Here is an 18,885-nt window from a genome sequence, read left to right as displayed (position 1 = left end):
AAAACCCTGGCGCAGGCTTAACAGGACAGGGGGGGTGTAGGGGGGAGTCATCTTTTGCAAATGCTGCTCACTTAGCAGTTGCACTAAATGTTCACTTGATTTTAGAGCAAGTCCAAATTATAAAGGGAGCTGTGGGTAAGCCTTTAGACTCCTGACTTTACCCCAGGGGCTCCACACAGCTGTAGAAGCAGAGGGGCAGATGGGGTTTCTCTAGTCCTCTTTATGCAACAGAAACCTGGATGAGCTGTGGCGTGAGCAGCTGCTGTTGCCCCAAGTTTTACCCCCGTCCACTTTGACCATATTGTAAAACTGAGCTTCAATTATAGTCCGAAATCCTTGCATCCTGTTGCAGTAGAACATTTTTTATTCAAGAACTCAAGAAAACCTCGTTACCAAACCTTGATAACCTGCCGAGTTCTTCAGCAGCGCTACAACTTTCAAATGCTGTCAATGCAAACTGCTTCACACATAACAGCAGAGATTGTTTAAAGACTTAAGACTTAAATGAAGACCTGTCCAATAAATCTTCTTAAGCAGTGCCAAACCACCGAGAATGGCAATGTACTACCTGTCAGCAGCTCTGACCTGCCACATTTTTTCAGTTCGGTTTAAGCCTTATTTTCTCCCTCATTGAGCGTTTCTCACTAAACATGACAAGATTTACTAATTAGCAAAGGACTCTGGTGGCAGTGCTTTTTTTTTGTTAGTTTCTCCTTGGTCACTTTTGCCAAGGAAGTGGGGGGAAAAAAGGAGGGGGGCTGTGGGAGTTTTATGAATGAGCTGCTTCCTCCATCAGCTTCTCCAGCCTGGAGGGAAAAAAAAAAATCACTCACTAACGGACTCACACTGCTGACCAGCTCCTCGGCCTACCTCCCAAGACACAGCCTCGCCTCAGATTCCTTCTCTTCCTCGCTAGCCTGCGAGTCCTTGCGTCAGGACAAGTGAAGCCTTCTAACATCACCACACTTCTGCTGACTGTCCACATAAAAAAGCAACTGCAAAATGTTGCAACTTCTGCTGCATCAAATAACTTGTATAATGCAATCCAAGTACAAACAGAAGAAACTTTGCTTTAAAATAACTCTGGGTTATTTATTGTTGTAACATATCATCAGAAGGTTAAAAGACAAATAGCCCAAAAAGCACTTCACTGCATTTCACACTCTGCAGTACACCGATTTAACTAAAGCATGAGAGCATTCTTGCATTAGACCTAACAAAGTACTCAGTGTGATAGCTGTTATTGACTTATAAATCAACAGACTTGTTATAAAGTTTAACAAATCCCTGCCCTTGTTACTGCAAAGAATTTAATGACATTCTCTAGAAGTATTAGCGCTAATAGCTCCGTCAAGCTACAGGTGCCATTGATGGGGTTTATGGATTAGACCTAGCCCATTAAACTCTATAATGTGTCTCATGGCCAGCAATTAGTAATCACATGGCAGATTTACGTCCTTTTTGGGGCAGTACAAAGCCACCCCCACATCCACATACACTTATAAGGCAGCTGAACATTGCTATACGCTCATGTTAAGCGCCTTGATCTTGGACTCTGACAAGGTGACTGAAGTCATTCATAAGCAAAAAGGCAGATGATTAACTAAAACAAATCCCAGGTGACTGCAGCCTGCTTGACACGCTCACTCCTTTCTCTCCCCTACCACTGACCAAAGACTGAGAGCTGGTCTCTTCACATGGAAAAACTAAGAGGAGGGGCAAGTCAGCCTGCTGATTATGTTTGGAAGAAAACAAGTTGAGGAATGCGTACTTCAGGAAGTACCAGTGGTTCTCGATTTGCACGTTCTTAAAGTGTCTCAAGTATAAGTACTACATCTTCTACCTCTTGGGGCAAATTAGTTCTCACTTGAATGCGCTTCGACACGGCCAGGAACAGACCACTTGAGGGAATATGCTCTCCGCTCATCACAGTTGCACCAATAGGAGCAGAATCGCTGGGTGACGCTGGGGTGACAGCTGGGCAGAATGACTCAGTGATCTCCCAGCCACCGACTGTCTCCCAGTAGATCAGTCTGTAGAGTGTCTGTCTTAGCCTGTGCCTTATGCTTACATCATATAAAACCTAAAAAAGTCAGATCAACATAACCGTAAAAAGTAGGCTACTGTGTGAAACAAAAAAGACTTAAAAATAAATTAAACATTTAAAACAAAATCATCAACCTTAACATTCAATATCACAAAACAGTCAGCAATTAATAATTCTCTTAAAAACGAAGGTGAAAACGACTTGTGATGTTACTTACAAGACTTAAAATGAAGTGGCATTTCAACAGCTCACAGAGTAAAAAGGCTGAAAAAAGCTGTGCAGCTCTGATGTCTATGGGTACGTCACTCCTGCATTTTCCACACCATGAACCACAGCTTTCCCTTCACATTATTATTAATCCTACACTGATGGGCTGCTACTAATCTTTTTTGTCTAGAAAGGAGAAGACGTGATTCTTGTTTTGTCAGTAAATAAATGGTGAAAGAACAACCGGAGGAAAACATGGGGAAGGGCATTTATGCAGTAGGAAAGGAGGTACTTCTCTACACAAAAGGTGGTGGGGGTTTGGAACCAACTACCCAACCATGTTAAGAAAGGGGATCGGCTACCTTTCAAGAAACAGCCGGATGAGTCCCTTATGTGCTTGTGTCTCTTTAGAAATGCTTCTAATAAAATTCTAACAAATTATTTGTCTTAAAATGTGAGTGATGTATTTTGTAGGACAACACCAGTTTGTAAACTGCCATTACGATGCCTACAAGAATGTGTGTATCATCACTTAAACATGCATTTAAAATTAAATTCTGTTATACTGTACATGTTTGTCTGCAGTCTAGACATGAATATAAACAATGATTATACATCTAAGCTATCCTCAGGCCATAAGCCATTTGACTGTGTGCAAGAAAAATCACAGTGATATTTGTGTCAGGCATCACGCCACAGCAGAGGAATCTAAGAATGACGTGGAAAACAGCTGAAAGTCAGTTCTTCTGTTGTCACTGGAAATATGGGTGTTTAACTGAAGGCTTTCACACAGATGTTTAAATTGAGTTAACTGACCGAAAATGACCAACACAAGACTACAAAACACACACAATAAGTGGTTCTCAATCTGCACCCTGGAAAGCGAGTCCTTGTCTCTTTCTAGGCCCAGATTCACAACCCGCTTGCCCTCTCCCAAAAAGTTTAAAAACCATACAAATGAACCATGTGTCTACACAAAACCACCGATTTTGTCTCTGAAAAAAATATTAGCTATTTTAAGGACTTCCGTGGTGTTACATGGACCTGTCAGTGAAAATTCAGCGAGTGTCATTAGCCTCATTGTTTTCTTTTAAACAAAGGAAACGTCTCCTCAGAAACTTACAACACTCAGAATGAAATTCTACAGTTGTTTAGAGGGATCATGTGGGGTCCTTAAACTGTTTATATACAGCTTAGCATTCCAGGCATTGTATGCATTTTATTAAAACCAGACAGGTGCGATTTAAGCACTGTGTGTTTAAGGGCTAATACACTACGGTATTTTCTCGGTTTTCTTAGATCGCTAAAGGCAAATGCAGAATGAACAGCTTCTTGTTTGAGGTGTTAACGGGACTTAAAAGCGTGTAAATGTACAGTAGCGTAAAAGCGTAAAAGATATTCAAGACTTCAAAAGCTCCAAAGAAAACCTACGTACTGAAGAGTGTAGATGAAAATCCTGTTTCTCCACAGTATTGTGCGCAGTACGGAATAGGATTTCGCCTGACCTTGAGCTGCTTCGTGTCTCCATTACTCTTTGCCATCATAAAATCACCTATAAAAACAACAATTTATATTCGCGCAAGAGGCTATCCGGCGGTAGTGCGATACACTGAGATCTAACATTAAACAGTTAATAACGTTGCGTCGCAGATGCGTATTGCGTACCGCTCTTGAACCTGAACAGCATTTAATACAATTTGTATTTAATACAAATATGTTTTAAAACGGACACAACAAAAAACAAAAGTAACTTTCACCTATGTTTCACCTGCGATAAAAACTAAAAAGTATTTAGAGCTCTTCCGATAGCAAAGAGCTCACGTTAAACACTATTAATACCGTTTATATTTTTAGACGGAGATTGCAAGATATGTTAGGTTTGTTGTTGATTACTGATAGCAAAGATCTCACGTTAAACACTATTAATACCATTTATATTTTTTATACGGAGATTGCAAAATATTGTAGCGCTCTCGGGTTCAAGTGGGTATGCGAACGTGTTAGTTTTGATGTTGATTACGCATTTCAAACATAGAAGTGATGTTAGGTCACATAAATATGTCTAGGCTTTGCTTTTATTCGGGCTTTTTAATGTTTTTTAAACATTTTTTCGTCCTTTCAGAGTCACGTGAGGAAGACCAAGAAAAATGCCAGATTTCTCTTTTACAAAAAACTTATTGACATGCATCTCTGGAGAAGTATCAAATTGGGGGAAAAAAAACTTTCATTATGGAAATAATCCCCCGACATGGGTACAAAAAACCTTTCAGTAGTATCACGAACCTTATCCATTGGAAGTGAGTTTTGTGCACACAAAAGTTCGCGGAGAGTATATGGCGTCTTTAGAACTTTGTTTAGCATACAAAAGCGATAACATTAACCTTTCTTACTGCACATAACAACAAACAGGATTTCCACTACCCCCCAGCACTTTGCACTAAAGAACAAAAGCTTTGATAAGCACAACGTTTTCTGTAAGAGACCATTCTCTCCAAAATCCAGACTACAGGGTCAGTCCTCAGCGTGAAGCTGATAAACCTACGGAAGGCGCCAAGATACGGCTTTAAGCTATTTGCAGGTAACGCCTGTATCTTCAACGCTGTTTTAGAACATCTTCAGTTTGACGGGCATTTTCGCAAAATATTTTCAAAATCAAATCTGATTGAGAAAGAGACCAATGTACACTCACCCTTACACGGGCACAATACGCTCCAGTATCTGTTGCTTAATCGCGGTTGTTAATGAATTCATATTAATGTTCTAACACATTTCTCTGTCACTTATATGTTTGACTATTAAAACAGATAAGTAGTGACTTCTTAATGGTTTTCACACTGGGTTCACGTAATTAAGAATCAATCTTAACCCGCGTTTTTTTCGTCTTTGCAGCAACAGGTATAAGATCATTATGACGGACGATAAATTAAGGAGTGTTGCATGACTTTTACAAAAACAAATGTTCACTACACTGCTTTCTTAATTGCATAAGAGAGCACCAATCACAATCCACAATGTGGCAAACTACTTCTGGAACGTATAATTTAACAAGGACAAAAATATGAAAAGTGGTAAATGTAATTTTCTGCTAGGCCACCTGGAAATAACTTAAGCTATTTCTCAAAAGCGTTGCACCAATTTCTTCTACTTCTTGAAAACATAAAGACCACATCCATTCAATGGCTTACCCCCGCTGGCAATGAATAAGCCTTGGCCTGTTCAGTCATCTGCCAGGTATGCATTACAATGAATCTCTTCAAAACAAAAGGGGCACAGACTTGGGATTTGTTTAGTAAAGATGGGGAATTAAGGATCTGAGGAAAATGCTTGCTATGGAAATTAAAAAGCGATGCTTGAGAGGTGCTGGCAGTATTCCAGTTTCCATAAAAAGTCTGCAATCTAAACCAAGTCTGTAGAAGCAGCCTAAAGACCTTTTCTAATGGAGATTCCACCCACCCAGTACAACTGAATCCATGGGTGTTTGACTCAGCATACAAATAAAGACCTTTACAGCACAGAGTCGCTCACCAGCTCTGGTGGAAAAGCCACATTTAAACCCATCAAATTAAACAGGATCTTACACCGTGGGGGAGGGGGGGGGTTTACGCAGCTCAGCTGAGTGTAATATTCAGATAACATAAAATCATGGATTTGAGCAGTCTATAAAATGTTTAAGCAACGGTAGATTACAGTAGATTACAGCAGTGCTTTTTTTTTTTTACTGGATCTGTATTTGTGCGTGAAGTTCAGCCGGGAGACGACCATTCTGCTAGCCTGCCTGGAGCCGCCGCTGCCCTGTTCACGTGAATGAAACACGTTCTCTGGACTGTGGAGCTGCAGCCCTTTCACACCAAAGCTTCAGGGACTGCTATTGACACTTCTCTGACACTCCCGACAAGGTCACCTTTGTTACAGGGAGAGTGTGGCGCCGTTCCATTCTATTTAAATCATATTATCCAAGATGGAGAAGAAAAGGTGATGTGTATGCGTGTTTGTTTTTCTTTGGCGGGGAGGGGACATTTCACTGGATACTTGGATAATAGACAGCATCGTTAGACAGCAGAAGCCTGAATTGTTAACACATGCACTACAAAGTATGATAAATTAATATTTTACTGCCTGAGATGACTGAAAATTTTCAAAAAGATCGCAGGTGATGAACCCCCTCTCCCTCACAGGAGCAGTATTACTAAAAAAAAAAGTATTCAAGAAGCAAATAGTCGAAACCCCTTAGTTTATAGATGTTGTCGATGAAAACCACTGTTCAAGACTCAAGGGCGCAAACCCAAACATCAATTTCCCTACGGGATTAATAAAGTATTATCTATCTAAACCGAATCCCAGACAAAAGACATGTCCCCAGGACCCCACCCCACCCCCCCACAGTTGCTCCCCCAGTCTGATGGCCAATCTAAGATTAACGGCAGGATTTCAGCTATTAACTTGAGAGCCTGTGTTCTGCAAAGGAGTAATTGTGAATTTCTGAGTCCACAATCCCTTTAGCCCTGAGAGGATGTTGCATGGGCCTTCGACGCGTGTGAGAAACCAAATTTCAATCACCAGGAAAAAGCCCCACGGCACAGAGGAAGGAATGATTTCTGGGAGGACAATTTGATCAGCTGGAAAGAAGAAAAATGAAGAGGGAAAAAAAAAGTTCTCCGATCAAACGGAGAAAAAAAGCAGCCCAGGTGCAAAACATGAGGGAGGGAGGGAGTGGTGTTCTCCAAGGACGCACATAAGAGAAGAAGAAAACTGTGGCATGTTTCTGCTCCCATCAGAGGCGAGATCAGGTTTCATTTGTGAAAGGTTTCAATTGGACACCCAGTGGGTGTCTGAAAGGCTCACAATCTGGAAGGCAAGATGTCCAGCCAGGCACACACCCAGGAGTCTTCAGGCCAGGTCTTGAGGCCAGGGCAGAGCCCCGCGTTCACAGGCAATGAGCTGAAGCTCTCCTGCAGCCAGGACCACTGTTCCCCACCTTCAACCCTCAAGCTAAAGTCCTGTCTTTCATTTATGCCCCAAGAATCGCTAGAAAGTACAGTACTCTACAACTCAAGCAAAAAACTCGCAACTTTTGTGCACTGCCTTTCACAGGCCCTACACCCCAATGAGATAAAACCCTCTTGATGGGAACCAGATCTACACTTACTGACCTCCTGCAATGACTCGCACTATATTGTTGGCAGGGATCCCCCCCACGTACTCACACTAAATCAGTACTGTGCAGGAAGGCCCAGAACACAGCTTTCATCAGCTGAGGAAACACACCATCTTCCCCTGGACTCTGTTCAACCTAAACAAACTTCACAAGGCAACGCGATGGCCGCATGCCTGCAATGATGAACCCATACACACGCACAAAAGCAAACATTCACGTTGGCGATGAGAGAATGACATCCCACGCTCGATGGTGAGAACCTGTTTATTATCAGGAATTACATTCTCTGGAAAGAGAGCGGTGGAATCTTCTGGAAAGACCACAGGCAATGGAGTCTGAGAGGAAGAGAAACCAATTCCGTGACGTGCCGTGAAGAGGTATTTAACACCCACTGACGGCTAGGTATCCAAGAACAGTCTGTTCCTTGCCTTCAATGTTCGTCTCCTCACAACGGCCCTTTATCCGCTTCAAAACGCTTTTATAGACTGCTTTCAGCGTTCAAAACAGAACGGAATAAAACATGTCACCTCTTTCAATTTAGCTAAGTAAAGATAAAAGCACAATATTTTGAATTCACACTGAAATCCTGTTTATTGGGTCCATCACAGTCAAAGAAATGAACAGATTTTTGAAAGAAGTGAGTAATAACTATAGTACTATCTTTAACAGATTAATGGAATATGGTACAGAAAATAAAGAGACACTGTTTACTGTGTTACTGAACATCCACCCAGGGACCAACAAGAGTGAAAAATTAGACAAACCCTAGAGAACATGCACCCACTTATGGGCTCTCCAACTCCACTCCCGGAGGGTCTAACATCCTCTGGCTTATATTCCACCTGAGCTCTGTCACATAGGTTACCTAATTATTCAATTAACTGCATTGGAATATTTATAGCCAGGCCTCAAGGTGTTTTACAGGCAACTGTGAACCTTTAATACCGTCAACATTTTGAACAATCAATTTAATATAATCTTGAGAAAAACTTAATCTCCCAGTTACCAAGAAACTACTTTGGTTGGTTGTTTTAAAACAGTTTTTAGGTTGGTCCAAAGGCCCAAAGGCACCAGGCCCTTTAGGAACTTGACCTTGGTTTCCTCATTACTACTCTTGTAGTTTGATACATTACATGCTTATTTTCCCTCATCACTTATAGTACATCATTTTATTAGACACTTATAGACCAACAGAGCCTGTATTAATGTTTGGAAATACATTATTAAAATAAAACGTTCTTAAAGATGTAAAACCAGTTAAGTGTTATCATGCAGCACTATTAATAGTCCCCACTCACAAGCACACTGACCCACTTATTTTGAATTTGCCAGACCTGTTATTATAGTCTGAAACAAACTCATCGTTCATTAATTGTCACCCGCAATTATGGTTCTTTCAAGGGAAGAATACAGCGAGACCGAACAACAGCTCATTAGCGATGGCCTGCCACTGCAATTAAACGGCAAAGGGAGCAATTTAGTGCTCCAGTCTCCCACATTCTTCTCTGCATGGGTCTGCGGTATCAATGCAAATGTGATGAAGTAGAAAGAGGAGAGTGACATTGTGAAACAAAGCAGGACAGAAAATCACAGTGGGACGAGCCCAGGGACACTACCAGCAGCCCTGCCTAACAAGGCAAAAAAGAGCTGTTTGCAAACAGGTTTAACAGTCTACTTTCCTTCACATGGGATCACACTCTAAGTAATGCAAGCACTTTTAGATATTAAGCACAAACAAAAAAGGAACACTGCTTTTTAAATATGAATTCCAAAATTCATCACTCTTTAATTACCAAACTATTCTGAAGAGTCGTAGCAGCTCCTGCCTAGAGCTGTCCCAGGGTCAATCAGCTGGGCTTTGACGCGTAAATGAGCCATTAAAAAAAAAAACTACAGCTTGGAAACAAATACTTCATGAGCACTTTGCACTGCATCCTGTAGTGCAACTCGGAAACAAAAAGAAAACAGACATTTAGACCTCAAAGGCTGGAAAATATATCACCAAGCAGATTTTTTTGTCGCAGCTTCAGAAAAGGAAATCGCGTTCGGAAAAGGGCAATGACCTCAGCAGATGGGGATGAATGTTACCTCTAGTTACAGCACAAGGAAGCTGCCCCCCCCCATCCAAAAAAAAGCACAGGATATTGAAGACCAGAGAGCCTGAACAAACAGGAAGCATGCTCACGTGAACCTACATCAAAGTTTCACACCAGAGTCAGGGACATCAGTGGAAGACTCACAACATATGAACATTACGTTTCTTTTTTTTTTTTGCTTCCTGTGTAGTTTTCTACGTCCGGGTTAGACATATAAGACTGCAAGGTGAAGTACAAATGAACTAATGGAAAACCTAGCTTATGTACTCTAAAACAAAATCTTACTTCACCCGGGAACAATATCTGTTTGTATGGGGTCAGCAATTCCCATGAAAAGAGATGACTAGGGAGTTTCCCGTGAGAGGATGGCCATACTCCTGTGTGGGCGAGTCGTTTTTATTTTTAATAAGCAGCCCATCCTTACATTTTCTAACTACTTTATCCAGTACAGGATCACAGCGGAGCCGGAGCCCAACCTCACAAACAAAGCGCACAAGGCAGGATCCTCCCCGGACAGCACGCCCGTCCATCACAAGGCACATACAGACACAGACAAGCACACTCTCACACCAGGGCCGATTCTCACAGAAGCCAGTTAACCTACAAGCATGTCTTTGGACTGCGGGAGGAAACTGGAGAAACTGAAGGAAACCTACTGGAACAGGGGAGCACATACAAACTCCACACAGGTAGCAACCCCAGGTCTGGAATTGTTCATGCTAAACATTAATGATTAAACACCTTTGATCATATCCCAACTAATTGTCAGAGCACCAAAGCTTCCTCTTTTCCTCCTAGGCAATAATTACAGTGGATGACATTCTGCTAAAAAACAGGTGATAAATTCATCAGAATGTCACGTTATATTGCAAAGCCAAAGGCTTAAAGTAACTTTTGCTGTCCATTCATTTTACAGAAAAAAGTCATTTAAACCCATCAACAGGATCCCAGAAAAAAACATTAGTGGGAAGACTGACTTCACGACAGGAGTTCATTTTAAAAAGAAAAACATAACATTATTCAATAAATTAACACAATTGTAGAAAACATAAATCACAACTTTAAATCTTCCATTCAGTTCTGTAAAGTGTAAGCCAGCCTCTTTCTGTGAAATTCACATGGGATCACATTCAAAGCAATGAAAGAACTTCCTAGATATTAAAGACAAATAAAAAAGGAAGTACACTGCTTTTTAAACACGAATGTGAGCAAGTCTAAAATTCATCACTCTTTAACTAAGAAAATATTTGTAGTTAAAGCTACAAATATTCACGTGTGAGCAGCTGCTGCAGCCTCATTTCCGTACCTCCTCAGCCTCCTCCACTGACACACACAGCCTGCGCAACTCCTCCTCATACTGCTCCCTCAGCTTGTCCACTTCCTGGTCACGGCTGGACACTTCCTCCTTCAGGGCCCCCTTGAGGGCAGTCAGCTCCCGCTCCTTCCTCCTCAGCACCTCCTCCTGGTCCTCCTTCGCAATCATCATCTCCTGAAAATCCAGCTTCAGCTGCAACATATCCTGAAGAACATTGCAGGGGCAAAAAAAAAAACCTGCTACAAACTAAATTCCGTCTGACATTTTGATGGGTTCACAAAAATGAAGATCAGCCCCAAAAAATTACAGTTACACTCTACCTGAATGAGGCTAAAAACACAGTTGTAACTCATGCATCAACACTATAAAACACAAAAACACATGTATAGAAACCACTTAGCAAAGTAAAATACCACTTCTTTCAGCCTGAAGTTTTGCTCTTAGCTGTCAGTCAAAACTTTCTTGTTATAAATAATCACATTCCTGTAATGTTATCTGCACAAACAGTTGTAAAGGATTATGCATGTTGTTACGCCAAAAGAAAATTAAGGAGCTACAATCATGATCTTTAGCTGCATTCACATAAAGCGTTCCAAAAAATAAACAGTCAACCAGTCTCAGCACTGTCTAACAGTCAATCTAATTGTTCACCAAAACAACCCTGCAATTAAACATTGCTCTCAGATTGTCAGTCTTTTCTGCCAGGAGCTCTGAGCATATCAAATTCCAAGTACAAGGATTTGACAAGCAGTAAAACACAAAGCAACCTATTTTCCTAGCAATGTGGACAGTGGCCTAGGTGTGTATTGTAGAAGTTTAACTAAATACAGCATGCCATTTATAAGAACTACAAAACAAAATGTATTTCTGCTGACCGAAGCTACAAAACTATAAAGAGAAATTTCCTGATGTCATCATAATAAGTTTCCAAATGTGTCTACAATATCATCTCTGTTAAAGGTTTTGCAAAAGTATTCTGGGAGTAATTCATTGTTTAAAAAGCTAAAAAATTCCGAAACGGTCATGAATCTCCCTGTGTATAAGGAAAAACAAAAAAAAATGCTTTAAGTTTCATCGGAAAAATATAAATGAACAGAGCTGAGTAAAGAGATTAATAAACATTTCCCAATTTAAAAGGCGGGTACCATTTTAATTGGTTAAGCAAGTGCAGGCACGTTGCTACAGAATTCAGTCGTAGGAGAAGCCGTGGATTCAAGCCCTACCTCCAGAATAGCCTCTTTCTCCTGCTCATCAGCCCCGGCTGTCTTGGCGCTATCAAGCTCGTCATGCATCTCCGACAGCTGATCCTGGAGGTCCCGGATCTCCGTCTGATACTGCTCCCTCTCCATCTTTACCTGGAACAGCCTGCAAGGCACCATCCCGGTACTGAAGAGAAGCCTGGGCACATTGACTAGAGCACCAGTCACCCCCATCCCTGAAAACCCACACTGCCTGCCTGTCACATTCCCGCCAGTCCTAAGATTCTCTTATTCACATACAAAGCACTACACAGCTTGGCTCCATCTTAAGGTGGTAAAATTACATTGCTCCCTGGGCTCTGCATTGTAATGAATGACCCCTTCTAACCATCTCTCAGGAGTGACTGAAAATAGAGGGTGATGGGTCTTTCGAATAACAGGTCACCATTCTCTAGAGTTGCCTGCTGAATTATATCCAATCTAGCCTTTAAGCATGTTTAAATTGCATTCTGAATTTCATTAAAGTTCTTCATGGCTTGTGCTCTCCAGTGGCACAATTTTGTATTGTTTTGTGACACATCTAGCTACACATCCTAAAGCTTAGGCTACAGCTACAGCTCCAACTAGAGTTGCAGAGCTTTGGAATCCCCAGTCCATCGTTATCCTATCAATAGGCTGGGCTCTATTGTACTCCCTTATTAAGAGAATTAAAATACTGTTTTGGATGGGAGAAGCTTATGGGATTAGCCTTGCAGAAACTGAAGAAAATTCTGCAAGGGTATCTAAATTTTAGCAATACATCGCTTGGTGGGGCTTTGAACGTGGCCTGAACAGTTAACCGAGAAAACGACAGGGGGAGAGGCTGAGGACTGCAAGGACAGTCTGTCAATGAAAAGCACAGCTTGGGATTGTTTTTTTTTGCGGTCTCTTTTATTTACAGGACAAAGAGCCTAAACAGGATTCGCATGAGGGTGTTAAGGTGTGAATGCATAATGTTTCATGACTAAAAGAACATCCATGTAGAGTAATAATTAAAACAATTCGAGTAGGTAGCTGCATCAGCACGCGTAGGCTGCAATGGAACCCGAGATAGACTCCAGAGCCAAAACATCGTCTCTTTTCTTTTCCTTTAGCACAGACTAAACCTTTACCTCTTCCTTTACATAATTAAAACATTTCTAGTAGGCCATATGAAATGCAAAAAGATTAACACAGACTAACAAAAACCACAGACGGGTGTTGAACACCGTCATTTGCAGAAGTGTGAGTCAGAGAAAAACAAGCCCTATCTGTGAACTGCAGCCACAGGGCTGTGAAAGGACCTGACCGGCTCTTACTCCTCAACTGTGACCTGCAGCTCCTTCTCCGTTTTGGAAAGCTGCTCCCTGAGTTTGCTGCACTCCTCCTGACTCCGCTCCAGATTCTTCTGCAGCTCTGTCACGTCTGCCTCGGCCTTCTCCCTCGTCTTAGTCAGGCGCCTGTGGGTCTGAAATGAAGAGAAACTCAATGATGCCAATCCGAACAGCAGAACTAGCTGTACTGCCCTGCAGGGCACCGCCTGGTAACTGTGCTTCACATTGGCATCAGTGTCCCAGAATACACATATAGGCCAAGGCAGGCATGTCCATTTCTGCCCTTCAGATTTGCACAAGGCCTTATGTACGGAAGCCATTGCTTGTATAATAGCACAGAAGTACCAGTCCTCTTCTAGGTCTTCTACCTAAGCCTTTGAGGATTCAAAGTGACCTACAACACCTGGTACACTGCGGTGCTCCAGGCCCGGGACTGGCCTGCCCTGGTTTACCATTATCGGTCTTCTGGACTGACACGAGTTCTTACCTCCTCTGGACAGACGTTAAAATACCACAGATGAAGTGCAGCATTAAAAATACCTTCGTTTCTTCCTCCAGCTGCTTTCTCAGCTCGGTGACCTTTCTTTCCAGTTCGTTTCTCTGCTCCAGCAGTAGTTTCGCTTCGCCCGAGGAGTCAGGGATCTGCGACGGGAAAACAACGCCGACTCATTACACGGCGTCGGACGGGCCTCGCGCAAACTCGTTTCTCTGGGTCGTTGTGTAGAACGTGAGAGAAGAGGCCCAGTGCAGACTAAAAATGGTGAACTAGTGGAGTGATTTTCCAGAGATTTTACATTGGAAATGTGAAGAGTAGTCTAATAATGATTTTTTACAATGTTTGTAGTAACCCTTTCGAGCTCATTTTTCCAGCAGCCACTTCTTATTGCCCACATACTGCACATTTACTTTACTTTTACAGACATTCTCTCACACAACAGGAGCAATTAAACGTTGGTTCTGCTCTAGTGACTTAAAAATTACATCATGCAAACCTGGCAGCAGTTGTTACCAGTCAAGCAAAATATTTTGAACACATACAGTATTAAGAGCCATATGCCAGCTTGGCTGCTCGTCGAGCCCAGTCCCAGCCTGGAAACAAAGTCTTACTTTGTTGTCCGTCTGCACATTCCCTGCAGCCCTCGACTTTAAAGTCTGGATTTTCTCAAAAACCAGGTTGACCTTCTTCTTGGTGGTGTCATCATTATCAGTGCTCCTGAAAAACAAAATAAGCCCCGGCTTGACGACGCTCTGATTTGCAACTTCTATCTCTTTGCACCATGGATCAAACCCAAATCCTGGAATTTCGGCTTCCAGGAATGTCTTGAAAGGCTCCCCCCCCTCATTCCCAGCAGGTCGGTAGATAACAACGCTTTAACTCTTCACCCCTGGCCTTCGTTACCCTCCCTGGACAGAGCTTTTGAAAGCATCATAATACACCGATGGACAACGCTACCACAGCTGATACTGCATTCAAAGAGCCCAAACAAAATATAAAAAGTAACAGCAGGGGTCCACAGAATTCTACAGGTACTACTGCAAAACCTAACGAGAGATCTTTCCATTGGTAATGCACCCCTCAGACAAGAGGCTCTCTACAAACTACACCTTCCTGCAGTTAACTTCCTTGCCTTGAAAACACCTGCAAAATACTGTTAATCTGTTTATTGTTCCACATTCAGTTGAATGAGCAGGCCTTTTTTCCATCCTGCCTTCACATTTATGTGGGGTCCCAAACTGGCAAAGCAAAATACATATAAGAGTTTAGAGATGCACTTTGGTCTAGGGGACAACACCCAGGATGCACTTTGGCAGCATTCGGCAGTGTCCTCAGCCAGATGTTCAGGGCAGAATGAGAGGGTGGGGGGCTGTTGGAAGCAGACAGACTTCCCCCACAGCTGCAGAGGAAAGCCTTCTAGAACCCGCTGAGCTCAGTCCCACATCCAAGTGCGAGGTTATTAAATGATTCAAACACAAATAAAACCTGCTGACAAATGACTACAATTACTGCTGTTGCTGGTGCAGAGAAAGGAAGATATAAGATGGGTATCGGCAGACATAAAAACCTCCTTTTTGTGAAATTCCACAGATGTAGCAACAGATGTTGTGACAAGAGGGGCTCTCCCTTAATTAGCGGAGACAGTGTGTAAGGAGAATTAAAGAGAAACTAGCAGTTTCTTCAAGGCACAAAACTTCCCTCAGGGATGGTATAAGAGTTAAGATTTTCATTTCTTTGAAAGCCCAGTAAGAGTGCAAGCCTTCCTCTGCAGTTAGAAAGTGTTACGTTTCTTTTTGACGGTTTCTAAGGTCAGGGTGCTGAACTTAGACACCAATCCCCTGCGATTCTGTGAAATATTAATTTCCACCCTCAAAAGCAGTTTTTAAAAGAAGCGAGCTCTACAGTCCTGAAGGTGATCCAATGTTCGCACGATAAGCAGTAAAGGGTGGTGTGAGCACACACAGCTGTCAGAGCTGTTGCTTTGCTTGGTGAGCAAGAATACAGAACACCTCAACTTTTATCACTAACAGCCAGGTTCAGATAAGGAAACATAAAAAAACATGCTGAAAATTTTAAAATGTTTTCACATTCGATCGACTGTCATTACACTACTCTTTTTGCAATGAATTTCTCATTTTTTTTATCCTGCCTGGAACAAATACTAGTATAAACATTTCAAGAAGAGGAACATTAAACAAACAGCTATCAAAAAAAGCTACATCAGCCAACATGGCCCCTGTTTTTCTTTCAATCACTGTCACGCACCACAGAAGGTGCATTCTGAATTTGTGCGCAGTGTTCATCAAGAGATAAATATATACTGACCCGTCCTTGAGGTAATTGAATAAGATCTGTTTTGCAGTCTCCTCGTTTGTTTGTTGTGAAAGCTCTTGCTGACCTTTTAAAAGATCAGGTGTTGCCTGTGTGAGAAGAAAAAAAAGCATAAAATAACACAAAACATCTGACCTAAAACTTGAAGGCGACCTGACCATACATTGTAGTTTTTCCTTTTTCTTCTGCTTTACTGCGCCTGGTAGAGATTGCTTTGAGATGACACCATGAAAGGCCACCCCAAAAGATAAAACGGATTAATACAATTTGTCTGTTTCATATGAGAAAACCTCTGTTTCTATTTCCAAAACAAATACAGTATTCTGTATCTAAGTATACTTAAAAAGAATCATTTTCTTAGCACTTTCTTATAATCCCAGATTGACCCAATGATTATGATTTATCTTTGGGAAATCCGGTATTGAGAATGATTGATTTTAGCAGCAACTGGTTCACGTTCATTTCAACAATACCAATCACGCATTTCGTTTCAGAGCCCATACTGTACCTGCGTGTCCCTTTCTCCATCAGACTTCTTACTAGCCCCCCAGGTAGTCTTGGCCAGAGGTGAAGCTACTGTGGTGGACAGCACTTTTATAGACCTTGGCATCTTTTCCTCTTCATATCCCTTACTTTCAAATGGTAGCGTGGAAGACCTACATAATACTGGCTTGCTTCCCAGATTGGTTGGTTTTCCACTGCTGCTGCCTTGTGATGACCTGAGGCTGCTGTCCTGTACAGGACCTTTGTCGTCGAGTTTGCCGACATCAGAACTGCTGGGCTGGCCAGGCTGAGAGGCTTTGGCTGCCAGGCTCGAACCCGGAGCTGCCTTCTGCTGACGCAACTGAGAGGGCCTGAGCAGGCGTTCAGTTGATTTGCCCTGATTCTCGCGGAACCGATCCGAGTAACCTGCATCCCCCCGCAGGCCAAAGGGGAGTGCACTGTCCACACTTCTGGACCGTTTGAAATCTTCGGGATTGATCCTGTTCCTTCTCCCAGCCCGGCCCCTTCTCTGAGGGCTGTGCTTCTTGTCAAACTTGTCGATGAGCTCCTCCACCCCGGGGATGGAACCCGTGTCAATGTCGCGCCCCGTGCCAGGCACGAATGGTATGTAACGCCTGTTCTCGTGCCTGTTGATGTTTTCCGCGTAGAGGGCATCGTCTTGGTCGTCCTGCAGGAGCTTGTTGGCGGACGTCACCGACGTCGCGGTCGTGGACGAACCTGACGACCTTCGGGACCTCGAGGCCTCCAGCACTGGCCCGCTGGAATCGTACCGGCGAAGAGGGAGGATGTCAGGCCCTGGACTTTTACGCTCCAAACTGGAATCGGTGCTGCTGGTGGTGGTACTTGGAGATCCAGCAGTGAGCTTGGGGGTGTCAGCTGAACAGCTGGCAGCACTGGAAGACTGTGGGCCCACTTTCTCCTGGCACACTGGAGGACTGGGTTTGACCACTGCGTTATTCTCGGGTTGGGGGTTCTCGAACCTTGAGGAACGTATCGGGGAAGAAGCCCTAGGAGGCAAGGAACCCCCAAACCGGCTCCCTGTCTCGGCAAAGGAGGCCGGCCTCGGAGGAAGGCTGTGACACCCTTCCAAATTCCAGCTGTTATTCTCTGGATCGTAAGGCTTTAAGAGCTCTGGGTGCCTCTGAAAATTCAAGAGGGTGGAGGTCTTCCTTGGCGTTTCTTTAAACTCTGTGACCCCATTGTGTGACCCGCTGAACAGCATCTGCTTCTGAGATCTGTACTCCACAAAGGGGTTCTCCGATGACGAGAGCTTGCTTCCCTTAAAGTCATACTCATGGTAGTCATCGATAAATGATTCCCCCTCGTCTTTGCAGGGACCAGAATATCCATTCTGGGGCCTGCAGGGCAGTGATTCTCTTTCCCGGTTGTTCAGCACAACATAGGGATGACCGTCAATGCCCTGAACTCGGATGCTGACGCCATACGACCCAGTCCCGTTGCTCTGAGATCTTCCTGTGCGATCACAATGCATGTAATCTTGCTGAATTGGGCTGCTTGGAATACCACCAACTCTGTACGACTCCATGGCAAATCCCTTTCCACTGGATGAAGTCTACAGCTGCAAGCAAGAACATAATCTCATTATTAATCCGAAAAGAAAAGATGCTATCGGAATAACACTTGCTAAACTTTTGCAATTCTGGCCACTAATTTAAGTTCAAAGATGCAGCGCTTTAATAATATAATTCACTTTAATCACATTTAAAGCCCCAAAATGCTTGCTTGCTTAGTCAGTCACTCAGATCACTTTAAATTCTGTAGAGGGCACTTCTAGCCAACAATGTCAAAGTCAAACAGGTACCATATACTGATGCCACAGAAAAAAACTCACACAGTTAAACCTTCAAACAAAAAAAACCCACTACAGATATATTTTGATAAATAAGGTTCAAGAGGGGAGCTGTGAAACAAGTCCAGGTTAATTCCACATTGAAAATGAAAAAGAAAAAATGCAATTTTGATAGTGGAGTCTTCTTCAAATGGTTTATATCCTTGTACCTTACCTCTCTCCCCCTCACACTTGAAGAATGTTCACCAGTCAAAATGTTGCGTTGTTTTCTTTCGACTTTTCAACATGGAATTAACCTCCGTTTTATTTTGACATAAAAATAATGTGCTCTGAAAAATAATGTCAAACTTTTTTTATAGTAATGCTGGTTGCC

General features: G+C 42.7%; 1 protein-coding gene across 2 annotated transcripts in view; it reads right to left on the bottom strand.

Annotated features, from left to right (window-relative positions):
* The window catches only part of cgnl1 (cingulin-like 1), a 40,856-nt gene that overhangs the window by 14,396 nt on the left and 7,575 nt on the right, over nt 1-18,885 (bottom strand). The window contains exons 1-8 of one of the 2 annotated variants that reach the window (XM_088640962.1): nt 18,727-18,833; nt 16,707-18,281; nt 16,193-16,287; nt 14,479-14,584; nt 13,912-14,013; nt 13,357-13,505; nt 12,044-12,185; nt 10,812-11,024 (exon numbers count right to left, since the gene is read on the bottom strand). In XM_088640962.1, coding sequence (XP_088497088.1) covers nt 10,812-11,024; nt 12,044-12,185; nt 13,357-13,505; nt 13,912-14,013; nt 14,479-14,584; nt 16,193-16,287; nt 16,707-18,248 — 2,349 coding nt within the window. In that variant the 5' untranslated portion in view covers nt 18,249-18,281; nt 18,727-18,833. Of the gene's footprint in view, nt 1-10,811; nt 11,025-12,043; nt 12,186-13,356; nt 13,506-13,911; nt 14,014-14,478; nt 14,585-16,192; nt 16,288-16,706; nt 18,282-18,726; nt 18,834-18,885 lie in introns of those variants that run through there. The other variant, XM_088640961.1, reaches the window with a different exon arrangement.

This window comes from Lepisosteus platostomus, chromosome 7, assembly GCF_059453375.1.
Source record: "Lepisosteus platostomus isolate fLepPlt1 chromosome 7, fLepPlt1.hap1, whole genome shotgun sequence".
NCBI lineage: Eukaryota > Metazoa > Chordata > Actinopteri > Semionotiformes > Lepisosteidae > Lepisosteus > Lepisosteus platostomus.
This window is presented reverse-complemented; position numbering and strand designations above follow the sequence as displayed.